General features: G+C 39.7%; 1 protein-coding gene across 1 annotated transcript in view; it reads left to right on the top strand.

Moving 5' to 3' along the window:
- PLD5 (phospholipase D family member 5) overlaps positions 1–24443 on the top strand; it is a 112300-nt gene that overhangs the window by 83314 nt on the left and 4543 nt on the right. Inside the window, exons 5-10 of the mRNA XM_083496897.1 lie at positions 2731–2858; positions 10067–10264; positions 13076–13215; positions 14945–15110; positions 16505–16619; positions 16969–24235. Coding sequence (XP_083353023.1) covers positions 2731–2858; positions 10067–10264; positions 13076–13215; positions 14945–15110; positions 16505–16619; positions 16969–17201 — 980 coding nt within the window. The 3' untranslated portion in view covers positions 17202–24235. The remainder of the gene's footprint in view (positions 1–2730; positions 2859–10066; positions 10265–13075; positions 13216–14944; positions 15111–16504; positions 16620–16968; positions 24236–24443) is intronic.

The following is a 24443-nucleotide window of genomic DNA, read 5'->3' as shown; positions in this document are numbered from 1 at the left end:
ACGGGTACAGGAATGCAGGTTTTGGTGTCTTCGGGTGTCTTCCCGTGTAAGAGTTGGGGTGTCTAGGCGACGTTTCGACGAGGTCTCACTCGTCATCTTCAGGCTGGTGCTTTCGGCTTCTTGTTCCAGCTCTGTTCCAGTAACAAGAAGCCGAAAGCACCAGCCTGAAGATGACGAGTGAGACCTCGTCGAAACGTCGCCTAGACACCCCAACTCTTACACGGGAAGACACCCGAAGACACCAAAACCTGCATATATATATATATATATATATATACACACACACACACACACACACACACACACACACACACACCGTATTGGCCTGAATATAAGCCTAACTTTTCCCCCAAATTCCCACCGTGAAAATTTAAAGTGAGGCTTAGTTCCCTGTCCTCTCCCCCAAGGCCGGGAAGGGAGAGAGCGATGAAGGGGAAAGGCCGCCAGCAACACAGTGCGGCTCCCCTACCCGCCTGTCCAGTATGCAGCCAGGAGCAGTGAAGAATGGAGCAACTTGTATTTGGGTATTTTTTCTTTTTTTCTTTCCCCCCCTTCCAATTTTAAAGGTGTGGCTTATATTCGGGTGCAGCTTATATTCAGGCCAATACGGTACTCTGTTTCTTATAAAGATATTTTTTTAAACCCCTGCACTTCTTTATTAGTTGCTACCTCTAATAAGACCCAATGATACTAAATTCACATACTATAAAGTAAGTTCCATGAAATCTGTAATGTGTTACTCCAAGTAAACATATTGAGATCTCATAGTATAAAGCATCTGCAACTGAATTATCTTCAACTGCACTGCGAATATTTCTTCTAGCCATATTGACTAAGCGCAAGGCAAGAATAACATGGTGCCTCAAACTCTTGACGGTTTGATTCTCAAGTATTCCTAAGAATAGAGAATTATAGGTGGGAGGCCATGTCATTTGTGTGTGCAGAAAATCATCTTACAATATGCAGAGTGGCAAGATCTTAATATGGCTGGGATGGCTTGTGAGAGTAACTGCTTTCAGGTGGACGAGCAGAACAATCCACAAGGGATTTCAATGATTCCAATGGGGACAATGTCTTACTTTTCCCTGTTTCTCTGAGGGGAAAAAAGTTGGAGAGTCTTGGCAGGCTAGTTCCAACAGGGAGATGCTTTGTCTGCCTTACACATTTAGTTTATTATTAAGTAGATCACAGAATCATAGAATTGCAGTGTTGGAAGAGATCCTGAGGGTCATTTAGTCCAACTCCCTATGGGGCAGATAACAGATATTAATTCTTAATATATTTCTAAGGGAATTATGCATTGTTGAATTAAATAATGTTTTATATATGACACATTTTGAAGGGGTTGGAGGAGTCAGAAAAATATTCTGCTGGTATACAATCACAGTATCACAGCAGGGAGACCAAAAGGAGCACTCATTAATTAATACGATTATATTTTTAATTGAGTTGCCACAAGGAACCATTTATGAATATGGCATTATAGTAAGGGACAGACAGAAGTGCTTAATTTTGTTTTGTTTTGTCTTTTAAAAAAGAATGCAGTTGGGATAGTCTTAGAGGCTACAAAAAGCCTTTGGGTGCAGATGTGGCCTACAGGCTTTGAGTTAATCACCTTGTTTTTAAAGGTTTCTAGGAAGCGTAGTTCAATCTAACCTACTTTTCCTTAATTAAACATTGAAATCTTTGCATGTTAGTTATTGTAGCTATTGTAGTTAATGTTTTTACAATTGACACTGTAAATAATGTCAGTAGATGGCCTTGGGGGGGGTTAGTTTCACCAGTTCTGCATAAGAAATGTCCTTTATCAGGGGTCAGCAACCTTTTTCAGCCATGGGTCAGTCCACCATCCCTCAGACCATGTGGTAGGCCGGACTACATATTTTTTTGGGGGGGGGGGAATGAAGAAATTCCTTTGCCCCACAAATAACCCAGAGATGCATTTTAAATAAAAGCACACATGTGCATGCACACGAAAGCTCATACCAAGAACTAACTTAGTTGGTCTTTAAGGTGCTACTGGAAGGAATTTTTTATTCTACTCATGTAAAAACACGCTGATTCCTGGACTGTCCATGAGCTGGATTGAGAAGACAATTGGGCCACATCGAGCCCCCAGGCCTTAGATTGCCTACCCCTGTCCTTAATACACATGTACCATCCAGGCCAGGGATCAGCAGAGAAATTTGTGGTGCCTGTCAAGAGGAGGAACTGCCTTCTCCTTCTAAGTCATGCAAGAAAATGGATTTAGAGAGATTAAAAGCTAATTTCCTGACTGGACATGGACCACTGCACAAAAAAGAACTGGAAAGAAAGTGTGTGGTTCTTAATGACCAGAGAGTTCTGTCTCTGTCTAGCCAACTGTCCTTCCGGAAGGACTCTTATTACTTCAGCTCATGCTTCTGAAGAGCTGTAGCTGATGACTATTAAAATTCTTTGCTTTTGACAAGATTCCCAGATATTACCTTACAGTACAGTGTAAAATGTAGCTAGAAAGATGTGATAATAAATGTAGCTATAAAGTTCCTGTAATGGAACAAGGCCCACTGAACAATAGCACAGGGTTGGACTGCGTCTCTGAGTATGCCTTCCTAAGTCCACTTGCACTGAACTCCATGCTTAAGATGGCATTGTGAAACTCTGAAGTGATTGACTATGTAAGCTTTTGTTTGTTTGTTTGTTTGTTTCCTTATGCACAACTTTTAACTGTTATGCTCTTGTATTCCTTAGGTGCTGAAGTGATTTTTATAAACATGACGGCTTACAATGATGGCCATCTGCAGACATCATTCTGGATTGTGGATAGGCAGCATGTATACATTGGAAGTGCCAGTTTAGAATGGAAGTCACTGTGGCAGGTACTTTCAGTTTATTTATTCATTTAGAGCATTTTTTTATCTTGCTCTTCAGTCAGAGGGGCTCTCAGCAGGGACAGACTTTAGTACAGTGGTACCTTGGGTTAAGAACTTAATTAGTTCTGGGGGTCCGTTCTTAACCTGAAACTGTTCTTAACCTGAGGTACCACTTTAGCTAATGGGCCCGGTCCTGCTCAGCCCCTCTTCACTACACTGGTTACTTATTTTAAACTGTTTGGCACTTATCTGTGTTCTAGGACTTTGTTCTTATTTATGGCAGAACCTATGAGCTATTGCTTCTTTACCCAGCTAAAACTAAGAAACATTGTAATTAGTAGAAACGATACTAGTTCCCAATTTGTTCTAATTATGACATCTTGCATTGTGGCAGTAAATTAAGTACGGTCTGTGGTCTAGGGGTGGCATTTCAAGTCTTTATCTGTATTGTGTTGATGCAAATGTCTTTGTTCCTTAAGGATGTTCTTGAAAATTGTGCTTTGCACGCTAAACTTACACAATCTTTAGTTTTACAGAAAATATGCAGGAGTAAGGATCCGATGGATTTAAAGAAAAGACCTATTACGCGATTTTTAAAAATTGGAAATTGTGCTTGTATTTTCAGCATCTTAAAATCCCTCAAGGAACCATTCTTATTGATCAGCATTTGTTTTCAGATGTACTCATGTGTGAAAAACAACCCATTCAGTAATGTTTCTTGGTTGCAGTAACATGCTGAAAAGCGCTCTTTGACTTTGTATTTGTCGCGCACTAGACTGCAGTGTTCTGAATAACAGGAGATTTTATCAAATCATCTCTGTATTTGCATGTCTTTCATTCTGTTCCTTTTTTGAAATTCCTGTCAGAAGCAATAGCTTAAATTGTAAGCAGTGGGCAATTCTTTTAGAAAACTCTAGACTGATAAATATGGTGAGTGCCAATAATCTGTCTCTTCCCATGCAGCTGGAGTGGGAAGTTATCATCTATCATTCTAGCCTCTCCCCTGGAGATGTAACAGAAGTGAATCTTTTCGTTCTAACTAGCCTGTATATTGCATTCTAGCAAAACCAAAGAAGGAGCTAATGTAGCTTACTGATTCCTTTTGTAGTAGATACAATGATATATAATTTTAAATGCATTTACTAATTAGGCTGCAAAGCAGTTTTAACATGATACAGACTAAAGCATGATTCCCCAATGGGGGCTGTTCTGGAACCCACATGTGGTCTGGGCATATGGACTGGCTGAAGAGCAGAATCAGAAGTCATGGCAAGCGAGGAGCTGACATTGCAGGAGGAGATCTGGGGGTAGTAAGAGCATGGTCAACAAATATATTCAACTGGGGGCAAGTGCCTCAGACTATTTGGTGAAAAGAATACTCCATAGCTCACATTCCTTACCCATCCCTGCTCAAGTTTTGATTTGCATTGAACTTTGGAGAAAATAAAAACAGTAAGAGTCTCTCCTATTCTTTCTGATATTCTCCAGACTTCTGAGATGAGATGACTCTTGATCAGGTGCCCTGGGTGATGTATGAATGCTGGCTGTTGCTGATCTTTATTGATAGCAACCACAAATAGAGGCTTCCTATTTGACCTAATAGGACAAGGGTCCTGGACCTCTGAGTAAGATTGTACAGAGCTGTGAATAGGCGAATGGATTTTCACTACTCTTTTCTTTTTTTAATACTTTATTGACAATCTTATACAACAAATATACTGTATTTTTCACTCTATAAGACGTACATTTTCCCCTCCAAAAATTAAGGGGAAATGTGTGTGCATCTTATGGAGCGAATGCAGGCTCCTTGGCTTCAGCGATAGTAACGCGAAGCCTCTGAAACACAGTGGGAGCGCTCCCGCTGTGCTCCGGAGGCTTCGGGTTGCTTTCACTTAAGCCTGGACAGCGAGAGGGGTCGGTGTGCACCGACCCCTCTCGCTCTCCAGATAGCCGCCTGAAGTCTCCAGAGCGCAGCGGTAGCCGGAAGCTTCTGGTTGCCTTCACGGAAGCCTGGAGAGCGAGAGGAAACAACAGAAAACAACATGTTTCCTCCAGTGTTGTTGCTTGGTGACTCTATAAACTTGGGAAATGAGTTGGACTCTGTGATTTTGCTTTGATCGAGCTTTATTATATGCTCTGACTCAACTTATCAAATAAAGTTTCCTTCAACAAACAATCACTTTAAAGCAGTCCATCTTTAGAATGAAGTCTCACATGTAACCGAGTACAAGTGGCACCAATTAAAAACCTCTTGCGCTTATGGACTGGGCCAGTTATAAATATACAAAACAATTCATCTCTCAATGTTTCCAAGCCAGAGTTTACAATAAGATTTGTTAGCCAAGGCAGGATTTGTTCTGTTCAAGAGAGCTGCATCTTATCATTATGGAAATATATATGGTGAAAAGAACACTATATCAGTCTTTTACTGTTTTGAAGCTAATGAGTTTTTTTGAAGTTATGAAAAGGCCCAGCTGGCTCTTTTAAGATAGGACATTAATGACAGGCAGCTGAATTAAGTTCTTTTACTGTACATCAAATAATACTGAAAGGAACTATTTTTTCACATTTCCACTTGGGATGCTGTTATGCTGGAATTTGATCCAGTATGACTATGATAATTTTACACATCAGTGCCTGTTTTCCAGTTTTGGAAAGACAAACTACCAAATTTATTTATTTATTTAATTTCTATGCTGCCCTTCATCTGAAAATCACAGGATGGTTTACAGTAAAAAAAAAACTCTCTCTATATACTGTACTATAATAACGTTAAAAAACACACACCATAATAACAAGGCTTTGAACAACAGTGTAGATCCTGTGCCTTGAAATTATAATTAGGTCATTGCTATACTGCTTGATCAGTTTAGTTTATTCGTTATACTAGTTTAAAATATGTGGCATTGCATTGGAATGCTAAATAACGACAACAGATTTATGAATGGTTATTGTAATCTGCTAGTTTTAGGACTAGGCACAGCACTGCCCACAACCCAAGATCACAACCTGACCTGGGGAACACCTGTTCCTCCCTGGAATGTCCTGTTTTGATGGACAGAAGGGAAACCTCTGTGCTAGAAGAGTCACACAGGTTTCACTCTGTAGGCGGTGGCTAGCAGGTCTGGATGGAGGCACACCTCTACCCAGTTGACACTCCCTACCCTAGAGCTTTTGGATTCCAACCGTAGACTAGGCCCTATCCATCATATACACGTGGACTGCACAACTATGTATTTCTCCTAATGCCAGGGCGACTGTGAAGTTGCAAGTGATGTTTTCATAATTGTGTCCATTAATCCTCCATACAGTATTTCAAAGAACTATAATTAGACAGTGCTTAAATTTTTAATTAATGCAAGCATTATATCATTCTCACGATGGATGGCTCCTTTCCCGTTCTGAAATTAGAATTAGAATTATGAAATGAGAGATCGGCTTGTCTACTGCAAGTTGTATTGGCAGCATTCATGTGCTGCATGATTGCAAGAAAACCTCTGATCGGTTTTTTAAAAAAACATAAGAGCATTAAAATTATCTATAAAAACAGGTATGTAAAAATATTCAAAAGATGATAAAAATAAACAGTAGCTAAAGAAAAATAAAGCACATGTCTGGATAGGCTTACATAGAAGAGTTGGCTTGGTAAAAATGAGTTGCATAAAAGAAAAATTCCACCAGATGTGGCTTTTCCTGTTACTGTAATTAGGAGATGTTAGACTTCATGAAATTTTCTGTTCTATGTGATTTTTTAAAAGCACAGACCTAAGTACAGCCTTAAACCTATTGGTTTCAATGGCCCTAAGCAAGCCTACATTTCTATAGGACTTAGGCCACAGTCTGGACCTGCTACCCCTAGATTTTCTACAGGATTATTACCAATAAATTATTTCAAGTGATTTTTAAGCTGATGTTCTCTCCCCGTTTTGATTTCAGCTACATCATCACATTTCCCTTCTTCCTTTCTTTTTATCTATGGCTTATTAGGGTTTTCACAGAATTACAATAGAATTACAGCCCCTCCTTTCTTCCCCCCAGTTCCCAGCATCCTTCCCTCCAACCTCTTTCTCTCTCTTTTTGTAGCTACAGTATTTTCATCTCTCATCTTCAGTTGTCTGATGTCCCGCAAGAGATACAATTTCTTCCAGTCATTGTCTTGTGGACTCAGAAGTATGAAGCACTGGAAATGGAGCCACTGCTAATGGGATATGCACTCTTCTTTTGAACAGAATTTTTTGTGAATGTGCTCATGCCTAAAGATTGAAAAGCAGAAAAGTCATGATGGTGCCACTTCTTGCATCAACTTTTAGTGGACTTTAGGGCAACGTGTGACACCTCCCCCCAAAAAGGAACACATCAGCATCATAGTGGTGGAATGCGGAACATAACAGTCAGTGAAAAACTTGACAAAACTCTGCCCCACCAACAAAAAGCCTTGGTAGGCTGCCAAAGCCTTGGGGGAGTATATGGCCCGTTAGCAATGCATTAACAATCCCTGGCTCTCTCTAAGTGCATGAAGATGATGTCTTACGATGTTTCTTGTGTTTGGAATATGGTTACCAGATTTTTTTCAATGAATCCTGGGACACTTTTTTCCCCTGAAGCTGAGTAGTAGGGGGGATGGTGAGGCAAAAGACCCTAGGCCCAAGCACACATGCATATTGTATAAAACTGCAAAGCCCTTCTTTCGCACCCTGTAAAACATAAATGTGCAGGGGTTTTTTTAAACCGGGCAACGGCGTGCCGCCCTCCCGTGATTCCCAAGCCTTCCCCAATCTCCTTCCCCCTTTGTTTTGACAGATCAAGGGAGGCTCGAGAGTCACGGGCGGGCGACCATTGCCCAGGAGGGGCCAGCCTAGTAGTGCAGTTGACTCCAGCTGACTTCAGGAGCAGCTACTGAAGCCAGCCAGAGCCAACTGCGCTACCAGGCTGGCTCCGGGCTGCTGAGGCTGCCGCTGCCACGTTTCCTGGGGACAGATTTGCAAATCTGGGGACATTCCGGGGACGGAATTTGTCCAGGGACAGATTTGCAAATCCGGGAACTGGGGACGTCTGGTAACCCTTGTTTGGAAGTATTTGCAAAAAGTGTTGTGGAAAATGCAGCATAGCAATATATGTGGGATGTAACCAAAGCAATAAAACAGAGTAGTATAAAGCTACAGTAAATCTAAGGAAAGGACTAAAAATGCAATCTAGCTGCTACAAGGGGAGAATAATACATATTTATCACTTAAAGTAATATACTGTGCAGCTGTACACAGATGAAACATTAGCTGATATTTATATTAATATATTCAACTTCCTTGGGGTTTTTATTCCAATCACAGTAGGTAGCAGGAAAAATAAAAACATTTTGCATTCATATTTATATTGAACAGGATTTTTTCAGTAGGCTTAGGCTAAGAAAAGCAAACAGTACTTTCCCCCAGGAAATAGAAAGTAGATATTGAAGTTGATGTTAGTACATGATATTCAGCTGTGAATATCAAGTTGAACCAAGTTGAGTCTCATAAAGAGCAGTAGTTTTGAGGATATAAAGGACTAGGCAATGAGTAATATGCAATTATTAACAACAACATCATCATCATTATTAGTGATGTGTAGAAAATTTTCTTTCTTCCACCATGTTCCGCTGGATATAAATTTAACTTTCAAAAAAATCAAATACTTGTGTTGTGTCCCAAGATTTACTTTGTTAAAGCAGGACTCCCACATTATCACATTATGAGAGTTGTTTCCTAGTTCTGCTGGATCTCTCAGTGGCCTTTGATACAATCAACCATAACATCCTTCTGGACCGTCTAGAGGGGCTGGGAGCTGGGGGCACTGTTATACAGTGGTTTCGCTCCTTCCTCCTGGGCCGTGTTCAGAAAGTGGGGGGGGGGATGAGTGTTCAGACCCCTGGGCCCTCACTTGTGGGGTGCCTCAGGGTTCCGTCCTCTCCCCCATGCTTTTTAACATCTATATGAAGCCGCTGGGAGAGATCATCAGGGGGTTTGGACTGGGTGTCCATCAATATGCAGATGATACCCAGCTCTACCTCTCTTTCAAATCAGAACCAGTGAAGGCGGTGAAGGTCCTGTTTGAGTGCCTGGAGGCGGTTGGAGGATGGATGGCGGCTAATGGATTGAAGTTGAATCCTGACAAGACAGAAGTACTGTTTTGGGGGGACAGGGGGTGGACTGGTGTGGAGGACTCCCTGGTCCTGAATAGGGTAACTGTGCCCCTGAAGGACCAGGTGCGCAGCCTGGGAGTCATTTTGGACTCACAGCTGTCCATGGAGGTGCAGGTCAATTCTGTATCCAGGGCAGCTGTCTACCAACTCCACCTGGTACGCAGGCTGAGACCCTACCTGCCCATGGACTGTCTCGCCAGAGTGGTGCATCCTCTAGTTATCTCCCGCTTGGACTACTGCAATGCGCTCTACGTGTGGCTACCTTTGAAGGTGACTCGGAAACTACAACTAATCCAGAATGCGGCAGCTAGACTGGTGACTGGGGGCGGCCACCGAGACCACATAACATTGGTCTTGAAAGACCTACATTGGCTCCCAGTACGTTTCCGAGCACAATTCAAAGTGCTGGTGTTGGCCTTTAAAACCCTAAACGGCCTCGGCCCAGTATACCTAAAGGAGCGTCTCCACCCCCATCGTTCTGCCCGGACGCTGAGGTCCAGCGCTGAGGGCCTTCTGGCGGTTCCCTCACTGCGAGAAGCAAAGCTACAGGGAACCAGGCAGAGGGCCTTCTTGGTAGTGGCGCCCGCCCTGTGGAACGCCCTCCCATCAGATGTCAAAGCGATAAACAACTACCTGACATTCAGAAGACATCTTAAGGCAGCCCTGTAAGTTTGTAATGTGTGATATTTTAGTGTATTTTTGGTTTCTATGGAAGCCGCCCAGAGTGGCTGGGGAAACCCAGCCAGATGGGCGGGGTACAAATAATAAATTATTATTATTATTATTATTATTATTATTATTATTATTATTATTATTATCAATGTGTTAGCCATTCGGAAGAATACTTACAATATTAACAATATATTTGAAACTTCTTTACAGTAAGGTGCTGGCCTAATAATGCATTTATTTCGCACAGGGGCAATCACACTTGAGACTATCTACTCAGAGTAATGAACTTCTGACCAAATTATGTTGACCAGTTGAGATATTTTTGCTGGGCAATGTGCTCTCAATTATATGCACTTCTCCTTCACAGATGAAAGAGCTTGGAGTCATTGTATACAACTGCAGCTGCCTGGTGTTAGACTTACAAAAGATATTTGCCTTGTACAGCTCACTAAAATCCAAGAGCAAAATCCCACCTCTTTGGTCTAAGAGACTGTATGCAGTATATGGCACTGAAAATAAACTGGCCCTTGAGTTGAATGAAACCAAATCAGAAGTCTTTGTTTCGGTGAGTCACGTTTGTGTTGGTTTGCTTTGGTTTTGTGTGCTTGTGCTCTTTGTTTATTATATTCTTTTTAGACAGGTTGAGGTGTTAAAGCCCTATGTAAGTTCAGGTTGAATTAATATTTTCACATTTCCTCTTAAATAACATCTGACTGGCTCCCATCAACGCCTTAGAACTTGGCTGCCACTGATCTCTGACACAGTCTATATTTTTATTATTTAGAAGCTGTCCACAATTCCAATCTACAGCTGCCTTGCTAAAATGTGCTTAAGAAGAATGAAATGTGTGATGTGTAACACATAAACTAACCACTTCCTGCTCTCTTCAGAACCCATTTAACATTTTTTATAGCTTCAAAGAAGACTACAACCCAATTATTCAGGCATGGGGAGAGAGTATTAAAAACCTCATGGCCACAGGTTAGCCACACTGATTTAAATCTATTTATTTATTTATTTATTTATCTATCTATCTATCTATCTATCAATGACTGCTCCAATAGTCTCCCAGTGGCCAATTTTTTGTGGTACACCAGATTTGTCATTTAAAAAATGAAAATTATTTTAATTTATTTTTTAGTTATTCTAGGTTATTGATCCCATTGGTACCTACTGTTATACAGAAGGTTTTTAAATTTGTCCATTTCAAAAACATTTTTTTTAGTTTTTTTAAGAAAACCTAATTGAGTTTTTTTTTAAAAAAAACTTTTTAAAAGTTTTGGACCACTCTTGCAAGTACAAAAAGCATATTGTAACCTCCTAAGACCTCCCAAATTGTTCTTGCCTACTTCTACACTTTTGCCATTCCCACTTTAACATGTGGCACCTGATTGAGCATGGGTCAAAATGACCCTCAGCTTCAAAAAGCTTACCAGCCCTGATTTAAATGAAGGCAATTTCATTCAGTGATTTAAATCAGCAAGAAAAGAGACCTATCCACCTGAACAAAAACAAGTCACATGCAACTTCCGTTACAGATCCCTTATAACCTCTCTTTTATTAGTTCTTAAGCAAGTAGAACCTGCAAAAATATGATGTCTGGAGTGTTTCTGTCCCAGCCAGTCAGCAGTACCTTTTCTAGAATACTACATACAATCCCCACCCAGTTTTCTATTTGTTCCCCCTCCAGTCAGTCAGCAGTCCACATCTCCTGAGAATGCTCAGTCATCATCAGGTTTTAAGTCCACCCACCTACAAAGGGCTTGTCCCCTGAAGAGTTGTTTTGTATTTCTGCAAGTTCAAGCCTGCTGATATCACCCTCCCATGTGAGAATGGTGCTATTGTGGCTGCATAAGTACAGTCGTACCTTGGAAGAAACAGCCTAGTTCTCAAATGTTTTGGCTCCCAAATGATCGAAAGCAGGAAGTGACTGTTCCGGTTTTCAAACGTTCTTTTGGAAGCTGAACATCCAACGGGGCTTCTGCGGCTTCCGATTGGCTGCAGGAACTTCCTGCAGTCAATCAGAAGCCGCAATTTGGTTTTCAAACGTTTTGGAAGTCAAACGGACTTCTGGAATGGATTCCGTTCGACTTCCAAGGTACGACTGTATCCACTTGTAGAATTACAGAGCTATAGACTTGGAAGGAGCCACGAGGATCCTCTAGCCCAGGCATCCCCAAACTCGGCCCTCCAGATGATTTGGGACTACAACTCCCATCATCCCTACCTAACAGGACCAGTGGTCAGGGATGATGGGAATTGTAGTCCCAAAAACATCTGAAGGGCCGAGTTTGGGGAATCTCTCACCTAACATGGGGCTAAGAAGTTTGCTGTTAATATACAGGACAGCTCGTAGCCATCAGAGAACACATTTCTGGATAAAAAAACCCACCAACAGTGTGCATACATTATCATGTGGTAAAGAATGCCAGCAAGAGTATTTTACCTTGTATGTCTTGACTACCTCTTTCTCCTTTTTATGCTTTGTGCCTGCAATTTTAAGTCTGGGTGCTCTATCTTCAGCAACCATTGTGGTATAGTTGCTAAGCAACAGAAAATCATCTCTCTGATAAACACAAAAGAACATGTACTTTCTGTGTAAGGTCGTGGAAGCTGCTGACTGCTTTTCAGTATTAATGACTTTACTGTTTGAATTATTTATTATTGCATTATTATCACACAGACAGCCAGGGTGTAACAGTGATATAGCTATGGCACACACCACACATGCCAGACTGGGTATAATTTTTGCAGACAAGGAAGAAAGGAAATGGAATAGAACCTAAAAAAAAGTAACACAATGGAAAATGTAACATAAGCATTGAAGGCTTAGCTTGCCAGTTGCATTAAGCCAACAATAAATTTTTCAAGTTTCATAGAACAATGGCTTTCAACAGCCACAACTATCATTATCTTGCTCAACATGTTGAGCAGATATAGTTAGCCCTAATTTGAAAAAATATGGTTTTTGACAGTGGTTTGGTTGCAGTAGCTTCTGTGCAGGAATGTCAGGAAGTAACATGTTGTTTTAGCACTTTAAAAAATTAGGATACACATGCTGGCTCTTTATGGGGGTCTGTTTAAAATGTAAGGAATACAAAAAAATCTATTAGGTCTTTTGCTGGGTCTACTTGATCCTACATTTCAGTATCAGAGATAAGGGTTGTATTCATATTTGAAAAGGTTGGGCTGAATCCTATGGCACATCAGACAGTAACTTCCTCAGATTAATTTGGATGTAACTGCTAAACTTTTTTTAAAAAAATGAGGAAGTGTAATAGCATTTGTATTAATTCTACACTGAAGAAATATGAAAAAGTAAATCCTATCCTTTGTACAACTTCTGATATAAATTTCAGCCTTTTTATCTTCACAGAATTCTCCCAAACTCCTATGCCCTAAGGACAGGGTTTTGGATGTTGATGCTATCTATAGTGTTGTTGATAATGCACAGCAATTTGTGTACATAGCTGTTATGGATTATCTGCCTATTATCAACATCACAAATCAAACAAGGTTGGTGAATACCAGAAATCTACATTTATCTGACAGTGTACCAAGAGATAAAAACTGTTGCTTCTGAAATCAACAGCTATTTAGAGATTTTCATGGGGCAGTTCTTCTCTTGGATGTCAATGAGTTTGCAAATATAAAATCTAGAGCAAATATCATATTTAGGGCAGGGAGTGATATAAATGTAATTGTAACAAATCATGTCTGCTCCTGAACAGAAATTGCTCAAATAGCATACTAGTTGAGAAGAGCACAATCATTTATTAGCTATGGGTCTCTTAACATTAAACAAATAAATAAATAGAAGATGATAGTTGAGCATCTCCAATACTTATCCACAGAAGACATGCAAATGTTTTCTTTTTGATTAGCTCACCAGACTGCCAAAATGTTCCACTGCCAGAGAAAAATAGGTAACATGCCATTTGACATGCTGTTTATTTCCCAAGCTTAAGTTCTCAATTAAGTGTTTTTTCCTAACATGTTACTCATTTAAAATGGACAACTGGATTTTAAGCTTCCAACAGTTTATAAGTTTTTAATCCTAGCAATGCATGTACCATAATCTCCCCATCACAACCTGCCTATTAATAGTGACCACCTGGGGAAGAAGGATTTATTTTTCCATGTTGCGTGTGTAGTCCTTACATAAGGGCTATCTGCTCCCTGCAGGCACCATGAAAAACTGTGGAGCCATATGAACCACCAGCCTCTATTCCCCCATTTCAGTGCTTATATTATAGCTATGGAGATATATATATTGGCAGTGGTGCCCTCCCCATGGAATGCCCTCCCAGCAGATGTTAAGGAGATAAAGGATTACAAACATTTTATAAGACTTCTGATGGCAGCCCTGTATTGGGAAATTTTCAGCGTTTGACGTTTTATTATATTTTAATATTTTGCTGGAAGCCGCCCAGAGTAGCTGGGGAAACCCAGCCAGATGGGTGGGGTATAAATAATAAAATTATATATATATCCCCTAAAAATTGGAGAGGGATTTTACTAGTGACTCTGCTCTACCCATACCCTGAGGTCATCTTGGAAGCTCTTCTCCCTGTGCCTTCTCAATCAGAAGTTTGGAGGTTGTCATAAGTGCTTTTTCAGTGGTGGCACTCGGCTACGGAGTTCTCTCCCTAGCAAAGCCCACCTAACACCCACATTGCTATCTTTTTTGTGCCAAGTTAAGACTTTTTTTCTTTTCTTTCAGGTCTTTTAAGATCTGGTTTTAAGTTCCTATGGTATAGTAGTTTTAATCTATATATTTGGTGGCTACATAGATTATTTTATTGTGCTGGTTTTCAATTTCAGTTTTCACACTGGTTGTTTCTTAAGCTCATTGTGGTTTTTCTGTACTATGGTTTTATTGATACATTTTTATTCTGTTTTTATTCGTATGACACCTAGACAATTTATTTTATGAGATTCTCATAAATAAATAAACAAAATACTAATTATCAGTTGGAAAGTTCCTTGCCAACCCTTTCAGTCCCTGGTATCTCACCACCTAGAAAGTTCCTAATGGCAGTTCTATATGATGCAGCTGGTGAATTATCCTTCTTGAGTTCTAGTCCTCTGGCCAGTCATATAATGCAGAACTCTGTATTCTGCTAACAGCTGCACCACAGTAGACACAGCTGGATGAAGTTCTTGTTTTCTTTAGTTTTCCTTGAGTTAGCAAATCCTTCTTCTCTAAAAATTATGTAAATAACATTGGATGCTCTTTCCCTAGGTATTGGCCATATTTGGATGGAAAGATAAGAGAAGCTCTGATTTTACGCAATATTAAAGTACGACTCCTCATAAGTTTATCAAAAGACACAAATCCACTCACATTTAACTTTGTTTCATCTCTTAAAGCAATTTGCACCGAAGTTTCTGGCTGTAGGTTAAAAGTTGTAAGTATTCCTCATGTTGTCTCTTATAAACCTAAAACAATTTCCAAGTAAATTTGTTCAGCTGCCTAGTGAGGACTCCATGTTTGACTTCAAATAACTGAATTACATTTTGAAGCGGATTATTAAAGTGTAACACAGTGTCTTCTTTTCTGTCAACATAAAAGAATAGCAGACTAGTGCCAAATACCTCTGTCTAACAATGGGCAATCTCACCCATTCAATGCACCTTCTCTGCTTAGATTGCACTTAGTTTTTGTATTGACAATTCCATACTCTGTGGCTCCGATATGTGGCTCTTTTCATTAATGCTGATAATATAAATTGCTCTGAAGAACAGCATATCGCTAAAAAGTATTGGGTTCACAAGTATTTCTTGGCTCCAGAAATGTTCTGTGCATCTTTTACACCTTTTGTCTTAATTACATGAAGGGAGAAGCTTCCTCAGAACCTAGCTTCCTTTCTGCGTAATACACACATGCTTCATTCAGACATAATGCCACTTGATATGAATGCCCCTTGGACTTGTTGCTTTCCCACTCTCCTCATCTAGCATAGCCACAAGGAGGAAATTAGAAGCTTTCAATTCTGTTTTTAATTAACTGCACTTATGACTGAAACCAGTCAAACCGTGATTAGGGTTAACTATGACTGAGGGAAACAAGCCGTCTTCAAACCACAGTTTATGAAGATACTTTCCCCTCAGATAGTTAAGTCTAGCCACAGTTTTGGGTGCAGAATGAGACAAATGTTGTACATTTTCCAGCGTATTAAATGCCAGTGTGTGGCCATCATAAAACAATTTTCTCTATAGCTTAGGGGTGCCGAGAATAAAGAACATTGACTGAACAAAAATCTTGCAAGTGGCAGCCTACCAATGTCTTTAAACCATTTATCCATTTATATTTTTTCTTCTTTCACATCTGTATTCAGAATGCCTGGTACAACCCAGAAGAGCAGTGAGCTAGGAGTGGGATATCGCAAGCCAGAAGGGTGTATGGGTATTCTGTTTGTCAGTAGTCAGCACACATTCTGGGTTTACCTGCAGCTGTACACCTGCAGAATGTTGATGCTGATAGTTTTCTGCCTTTGTCACTGCCTTCAGGTGTTTCCCAGGTAATCCCCCTTCCGTATAGGTCATTACTTACTTAATTACATGTAGGCAATTAGACACCAGGCTTTTGAAAGCAACCTGTTAGTTCCTTTGGAAATCTTCCAGAATGCAATCAGCAAAGGTATCATTTCCCATAAAATCCTTTTAAACTGAGGTTAGTTCATGATCTTTTTTTATTCTATAATTTCACTTTTTCAAAACCGGTATGTTATCATCTTTAAGTTTTCCTTCTGCAGTGCAAACAACACATTCTCTTTCACTATCTTGATATTCTTTAATGCAGAAATTCTTTGACCTTGAAGAAGAAAGTGCTTGTTATTTTAAGGAACAGAAGAACTCTTCCCTTCCTAAACTAAATCGCAACAAATATGTGGTGACTGACACAGCAGCTTATATTGGTAAGTAAAGAATTGAATAATCTGATTCCAGGCTGTTGTTTGTACATACGGTACAAATCTAAAATAACAACTGACTGCACAATTAAGAATTAGATAAACTTCGGCTTGTTGGTAAATGTTAAATGCAAAAAATCAGAAATATATAACAGTATCCATCACCCTCTCACCCTACTTGTGAGTCATTGAAAACCTCATGTAGGAAAGTAAGGTCCAGCTACTTTTAGCATAGTGACATGCATAAAGGAAAGCATTTCAATGGAGAAAGGTGAGATTAAGAGCAATGGCTCTTCTAGAGAAAGCTTACACCCAATGTTACCATATCCTTGTATGTGCTTTCATTTATTTGCAGGTAATTTTGACTGGGTTGGGACCTATTTTAATCGTAATGCTGGAGCTGGCCTTGTCATCAACCAAACAGACACAGGAAACAAGACCAGCATCATCAAGCAACTGAAAGCTGTGTTTGAAAGGGATTGGTATTCAAATTATGCTAAAAGTTCGACCACAAAAATTCCAAACTGTTTAAGCTTCAAACATAACAAAGCAGCAGCAAATAAGACTGCCCAAAGCAATGTGAATTGAAGCCTGTTCTGCTGTTCACTGCAACTAAGGGAGAAATAGAATGGGACTGATACTGATCTCCCCTTTCATATTCACAGACAATAGACTTTTTAAACAAAGCAAAAGAAAATTTATAGGAAAAAGCACACTTATATAAAATGTTCTTTAAACTATATTCTCTATACTGAATTATTTACAAATATTAGATTTGTTACTGCTGAAACTGAATGTCATTTCTGCTTTATTGTTGGTTTGGAGGTATCACATTTAAATTTAAAAGCATGCTTTGATACTTTGGTTTTAGAATTATTCCTACCTCTCTTTTCTGATTAGCATAAACAAGGCAAGTTTGATTACTAAACAAAATTCTTAGATTGGTTGATATTAAAGTACAGATTTTACCCGAAGGAAAAGATACAGGTATAAGCAAGCTTTTTATGATATGTCTCCATTATGTGACCATCCTGAAGCAATTTTTTTGTTTCAGCATTATTGACCTGATTTATCCCACTATGCCCAGTCCAAATGTATTAAAATTTATCTATTTTCTTGCTTTGCTCCAGTCATGATGCAAAGGGCACAAGTGAATCAACTTTAACTGTTCAGTCAATGGGATACTAGTCCAACTAACTCTGATTTCTGACAAATATTTATTATGATTCTCTTGCTTCATCACTGTAAGTAGGTATGTTTAAAAAAATTGTTTTATTTTTTTACATTGGGCAGCAATAGTGTGTATGTAATTTTCTTCTTCAAAGTAGCATATTTGTCAATTTGGGGGTAATGATTACCATTCGACTAAAGTAAACATGTAACTTTGTTTCTGTAGAACTAATATGTACCAGCATTCCTTTGGTTCACCTGCTTTGTTTTTCATGAAATAGGGCATTACCCAGCATAAGCACAGAGCCCATGCATGGAGGCTTCCCAAAGGTCTTGATAGAGTCCTGTTTCCTGCCCTCTCTGCCTACCCTGGCAGTGCAACAGATCATAACAGAGAAAATGAGACATTTGAGCATGTCTCCATTCTCCCTGTTACTTCTGCTCTCTCTGCCTATTGCAAATTGCTTATGTTTGGAGCATGAATAATCCGCATGGTGCGGATGATGGATTGCTGGACAGAGATATGAGAAACGTGCACAGACCTCCATTTCTCCTAGTGTCAAGCTGTCTTTGTACATACTCATCTGCATACATAGGTAGCTGGTAGAAGGTTGTTGCAATCGTAGTGCAAATGGACTGTGCTCATGAAGTTTTGACGCACATCTGAAATGGCAGCTTTTGGAAAAAGCTTGTAATGGGATATTGATTGAAATCAATTTGATTAAACAGATTTTGCCTACAGTCACTGGAGATTCTATTAGCAAAGAAGTGTTGTGGATTCACCCATAAAATGGTGACCCCCAGTGTGAGATGTTTCACTATTTAAAAAGTCCTCTTTTTACCATTTAGGTTACCTGGGGGGAGGGGGTCCAAATGATTACAGTTTTATTTTCTTCCAGGTAAATGTTTTTAGCCTCGAGTTCTAGGCATCACTTTGGCAAGTTCTAGGCATATTTTTCCCTTTAAACAACAGATTTATTTCCTAATATCCAATGCCATCAATGATGCCATTAATAAGTAGCAGTTTGTAATATATCACAATTTGACCTATAGAATTTCTGATTCTAAGAATCCAGTTCAGTTTTGAAATCATAGATTGTGTCAATCCTGACAAGATAATTAAAATCTCTATCTATACATACATCTGTTCACTTCTAGTATTGAAATGCATAGCTTACAATGTAGATGGTAGCCCATGGTAATCATTTTAGCACAATTTCTCAGAGCAGATTCCCACTGCAAAAGTTGGACCAAAATTAATCTGTGTGACTCTCTCATCAAGTATCAGCTAGTGCCAGCAAGTCCAAACGCGCAATATTCTTATTGTGGGAAGAAAATATGAAGCATTATGACCCACGTCATGGGGTAAATAACAAAAGAATCAGTCACATGCCTGGATTCAAAATGCAGGTTTAATCTCACTTTCCAGCAGAAGAGAGCCCCCAGCAATTTGAATTCACAAAAGTCAAGCAACGGTATAGCGTTAGTAATCTAGGTTGTTGGACCCTTTTATCACATTTAGTCCACTTGCAAACAGCACTCCACTCTTTTTACTCCCCTTGCAATGACCACACACTCTTAAGTAACTTTAAAATTCTTTACTTAAAAGTTCCAAGGGTCAGATTTATGTATTTATCCAAGCAGCAGCAAGTGCAACATAGGCAGAATACTCTTTGGTACAAAATACAGAAAGATAGCTTCAAACATGTGTTCTAAGTTTGGAGCTTGCTCAGGCATGTCTTCCTTGGTTAGTTACATGGCATAAGGGAGAGGGAATAGAGATGGCTTCACTTTCTTTCTAATCAAAGAAGGTGTGTGACCTAGCTGAGTCTAATAATCCAGCTCTATGTCTTAACCCACTCGTGCATAGTTACATTTGACAGCAATTTCCCACACTTATGCCAGTGGTTCCAGGCCAAGGTTGCCAGTGTTTCAGCTGTGCATTTGGGTGGTTTGTTTATTGTTTTTCATAGTTTATCTACTTGAATGGTGTTTGCTAAATGGCTTTATCAATAGTAATGCTGCCGTGAGACTAACAGGCATAAACACACCGAAGTGTAATAATTGTAAGCTACAATCCTAAAAGCAATTATACATGTCTGTGCACCATCAATTTTTAAGGAATCTGTATGTGTGTAGGACTGCAGCCACATACAAATCTCTGGGCACTTAGATGCACAATGAACCTCTGGTGCATTCAGTTATCCACATTCATATCAGCTGGACCAACTGCATTGTGTACACATTCATTTTCAATGAACACAAAAACCAGGCAGAGCTCTCAAGTGCTGAGCAGAATGCTGGATGTGAGAAACAGTGTTAGAATTGTAGCAACTCCAGTGTAATAAAGGTTTTGTTGATACAGCATGTTGTCCAAACCACAGAGCATCCTTGGCAGTAAAAAAGAATAGGGAAATGAAAATATATTTGATTTCAAAGACAGTCAACAAACCATCATTTATTTCAGATGACCTTAGATGAAAAGTCACAATCACAATCCTGCTCAGTTTTCTAGTATATAAAAGGCTGCATGATATGACTTGAGACTACTGGTGGGGTTTTGCATTAATGATCTTGCAAGCAGAATCCCATCAATGCACTCCCACCCAAGCCTTCTAATTGCTGCTGGGAATTCTGGTGTGTTCTGTCATATTGCAATACTGATTTCCCCCCAAAAAATCCACTTTATTCTTAAATCAATATAAGCTATAACTGTTGCTTGCTAGAAATGCATGCCTTCCAACATGTTGCAATGGAAAACCAGAAGCCCAACTTCCGGGGCTGCAGTTGTAACATGAGTCTTGTGACTCGCATGAGACCACAGCCCTGAAAAAAAAGCTGGGGGGGGGGGACCCAGGATCGCAGCAGCCAAAATGTGACTCCATTTTTAACATGCTTGGAGATCAATGTATGGTGCCAATATAAATAGCTTTATGTCAGGGTTTGTGTGCCTCTAGCTCCAATGTCTTCCCCATATAATCTCCAGTAATGCAAGCTGAATAGCTGCAATGTGCTGTGCGTGGGGACTACCTTTAGAGAGTCATCAGAAATATCATTTGGGGCCCAAAACGCTGCAACAAGGATGTTAGTGCTTGCCATGGGATGATGATAACACCTATACCGATGCAGCCACACTAACTGCTGATTCATTTCCAGGCACAATTCAAAGTGTCGGCGATGACCTTTAAAGCTCTAAATGGCTTGGATACAGGGTTCCCGAGGGACTGTTTCCTTGCATTTAAGCATGCCTGCTCCTTGACTGGAGAGGTATTTTCCATTCCCATCTGTTGCTGAGACATAATTGGTAAGGCCTTATTGGTGAGCGTGCCCAGATGAGAAATAACTTACCCAATGAGACCTCCCTTACTGTTTTCCACTGACTGGCTAAAACAGCAGGCATTTGTTCTGGTAGGCAGCTGTATTTTGATATAGATCTAACAATTTCTTGTTTCCTGCTATCATTAATCAAAACACTTGTCCACTCTTGGGAACAGCTGCTTCCTGCCATGTTTGGTGTATTTATAATACAACTATTTTGGGTTGTATTGAGAATGAATAAAAAAATGGGAATAGATAACACATAATTTTGCATTAAGACTGCGACCTTATGCAAACTTACCTGCAAGTAAGCACCATTTAATTGAGTGGCACTTTCTATTGAGTAGACATGTACAGGATTGCACTGCAAAGCTTATAATTACGGTTTCTAAGCATGCAATAGTACTGATGTACGACTGCATTTATCTTCAAAGATTATTGTACTTTTACAACTCGATCTGACAGTTCTGAAGCACTGAACAGATCAATAATTTTGTTGGCTTCTCTTCTTTCCTAAAACTTTAATCATTTCCACTACTTTCCTTTGGATTATTTGCACTTTTTTAAGCATCTGTCTTCGAATATGGAGCCTAATATGGAGAAGGTGTTTCTCCAAGCAATATCTTACATGTGCCAAACAAGCAGAAGGGGACTATTAATTCCTTTGTCTTGAATCCGATTCTTTTGGCATTGTAGCCCAAAACTGTGCTTATATTTTGTTCCACAGCGTCATGCTGATTAATGTTTAGTTCATCTGCTGTGACGCCTTAAATCCTCAGCAGAGCTAATATGCAGCTAGATATACCAGGTAATTACAAAAATCATTAAGTGGCCATGTTCATCCATTAGAAAAATCCAAATGCCACAGTTTGACAATACCTTTATCTGGACCAACTAAATTTCACAAAATACTGTGCATAATGCAAAATACTGTCTTTTAGTGCTCCAGAACGCTCATTCGGGCTGTATGTTAAATAAGTAGAGGAAAAGCTGGGCATGATGTTGGAATGCAAAAGTCTGTCGTTCTTTACAGACTTTGCAAGTTTGTAAGATAACATGGGAGGTGTTGCTTACACTGAATAAGGTTAGTCTCAATTAGGTACAAAACCTAGTAGATTTCAGGTTGCACAAGGACTGCTGTTCTTACTACTTCTGTCTTCAACCAAACAGAGCACAGCAATTCCTTTCTAAATTTGTGGATGTGCTGAGTCTGCAAATTCATTTTGCCACTCTTGTTTATCTGTTTCAGTAGAACTTTGATAACTCTTTCCTTTCCAAGATCTAGCTCACAACAGAGTTCCGCAGATATCAGATTGGTCCTTAGTTCCAGTTACTCCAAAATTTGATTTTAGCATATTGTCCAAAATATATAATTGAGAATGATTTATAGGAGAAGTAAAGAAGTAAAGGAATTTCATGATACTTCAGAGAATAATGTAAATCTCTTCAGAAAATGAGAGAAAAACCCATTCCCACCGCTTCTTTCTTCCTTATTTATTGTTTTCGGTGCTGCCATTAGATAATGTACCAGATATTCAAACTGCACCAAAATGCTTCCCTTCATTAAGTGATCTGATCACATGTCTTGACGCTTTCTGGGGATATTGCTTTGGCTGCCTTTGGGCAGAAAATGTCATTTATAAATATTAATAAGATAATAAATAAGACCAAGAATTCTGAGTGCAGCTTCTTATATTAGAAGGCATCCACCTTATTCAAACTGATAAATACATGGCTGTGAAGGCAGAATCTCACTGAATCACCAATTACTCTATCATTCGTGATATTCTGCTGACAGTGTTATTTATTTTATTATGATTCTCAGGGTGGTTTACAATAAAATTCCGTAGAAAATGCACTTTAAGCAAAATATTTATAAATATGTGTAAAGCAATAAATAATATGGCTTTTTAAAGCTGAAGCAGCATAAACAATAGCAAAGCACATAATGGATTAAAAATTGGGGGGGGGGGGTTGCTTGGTCCCAAAACAATGACGTTGGTGAGTTTCTCTTGGGAGAGCATTTGAAAACTGGGGCACTACTCCTGAGAAGTCACTCTCAATGGTAGCCACCTGCCTTATCTTAGATGGCAGGGCCAGCTGTAGAAGGTCTTAAGCTTCAGGAAGATACATATGGAAACAAATGCTGCATCAAATATTGTAGTCCTAAGCTGCAAAGGGCTATAAAGTTCAAAACCAATACTTTGGATTGTCCTGGAAATGAACTTAGTACTAAGATGTCATCTGAATTCCCCAAACCATCCTACTGTGCTGTCACCCAAACATATGCAACGTGGCAGCTTTGTATGATGCCACTACGCACCAAAATATTGACAGTGCTGCTGCAAGTGAAACCACGGATGCTGGTGATTCCATCTTGTCCTTTATTGCCAATGAAAACATGAGACCAGACCATCCTGACTGCAGACATTGGTCATGTCTACAGTGACCCAAGACCAGACAGACAATTAGCCTGTCTGCCCAATTTTTACATCTTTGTTAGTGGAGGAAGTCTTAAGGCTAGGTCCAGGAATAATTTCACAGGGTTTTTGCATGGCATGAACAGCATCTTCTTTTCGAAGAGTTAGCACACATTCTGTGGTGTCGCTTAGCCTGCCTCTCAAATTTCTCTTTCCCTTGCTGGAGCCATGCATGCCTGCTTCTTTAGTATGGATTACAAATACGTGCCTATCGCTGAGTTCAGCAGTTGATTCTTTTTGGCTTCCATATTTATGCGCCTTTATCTTATAATATACCTCTGTGGATGGAGAAGGATCTAGCCTATGCATTAACATAGGAATCAATGACAGATTTGAGCCTTATGAAGTGTAAGCAAGCTAGACACCTGAGCTCCCACACCCAGCTGATTTAGATAGGGGATCTTCTGGTTGCTCAGAAACAGGTGCCTTGTCAATATAGTTGTGCATTGTTAGAAACATATTTGCTTCTGTTCCATCTGAAATTCAATTTCTCCTTCTCCTGTCTCCTACCTTTGCGCTAGAACTACTTCTAGATTGTCACTATTTTGTAGAATGAATTCATCCATATACTGGCAAATTTAGGTTGGTCAATAAACAACAGACATTGTTTAAGAGCCACACAAACTGTAAAAATCAAATCAGTTAACAGGTACAGTGGTACCTCAGGTTAAGTACTTAATTTGTTCCGGAGGTCCGTACTTAACCTGAAACTGTTCTTAACCTGAAGCACCATTTTAGCTAATGGGGCCTCCTGCTGCCGCCGCACCGCTGGAGCACGATTTCTGTTCTCATCCTGAAGCAAAGTTCTTAACCCGAGGTACTATTTCTGGGTTAGCAGAGTCTGTAACCTGAAGCGTATGTA

The sequence above is a fragment of the Podarcis liolepis genome, assembly GCF_965112155.1.
Source record: "Podarcis liolepis genome assembly, chromosome: 3".
Taxonomy (NCBI): domain Eukaryota; kingdom Metazoa; phylum Chordata; class Lepidosauria; order Squamata; family Lacertidae; genus Podarcis; species Podarcis liolepis.
Note: the sequence above shows the minus strand (reverse complement) of the source record. Positions and strands in the feature narration are given on the sequence as shown.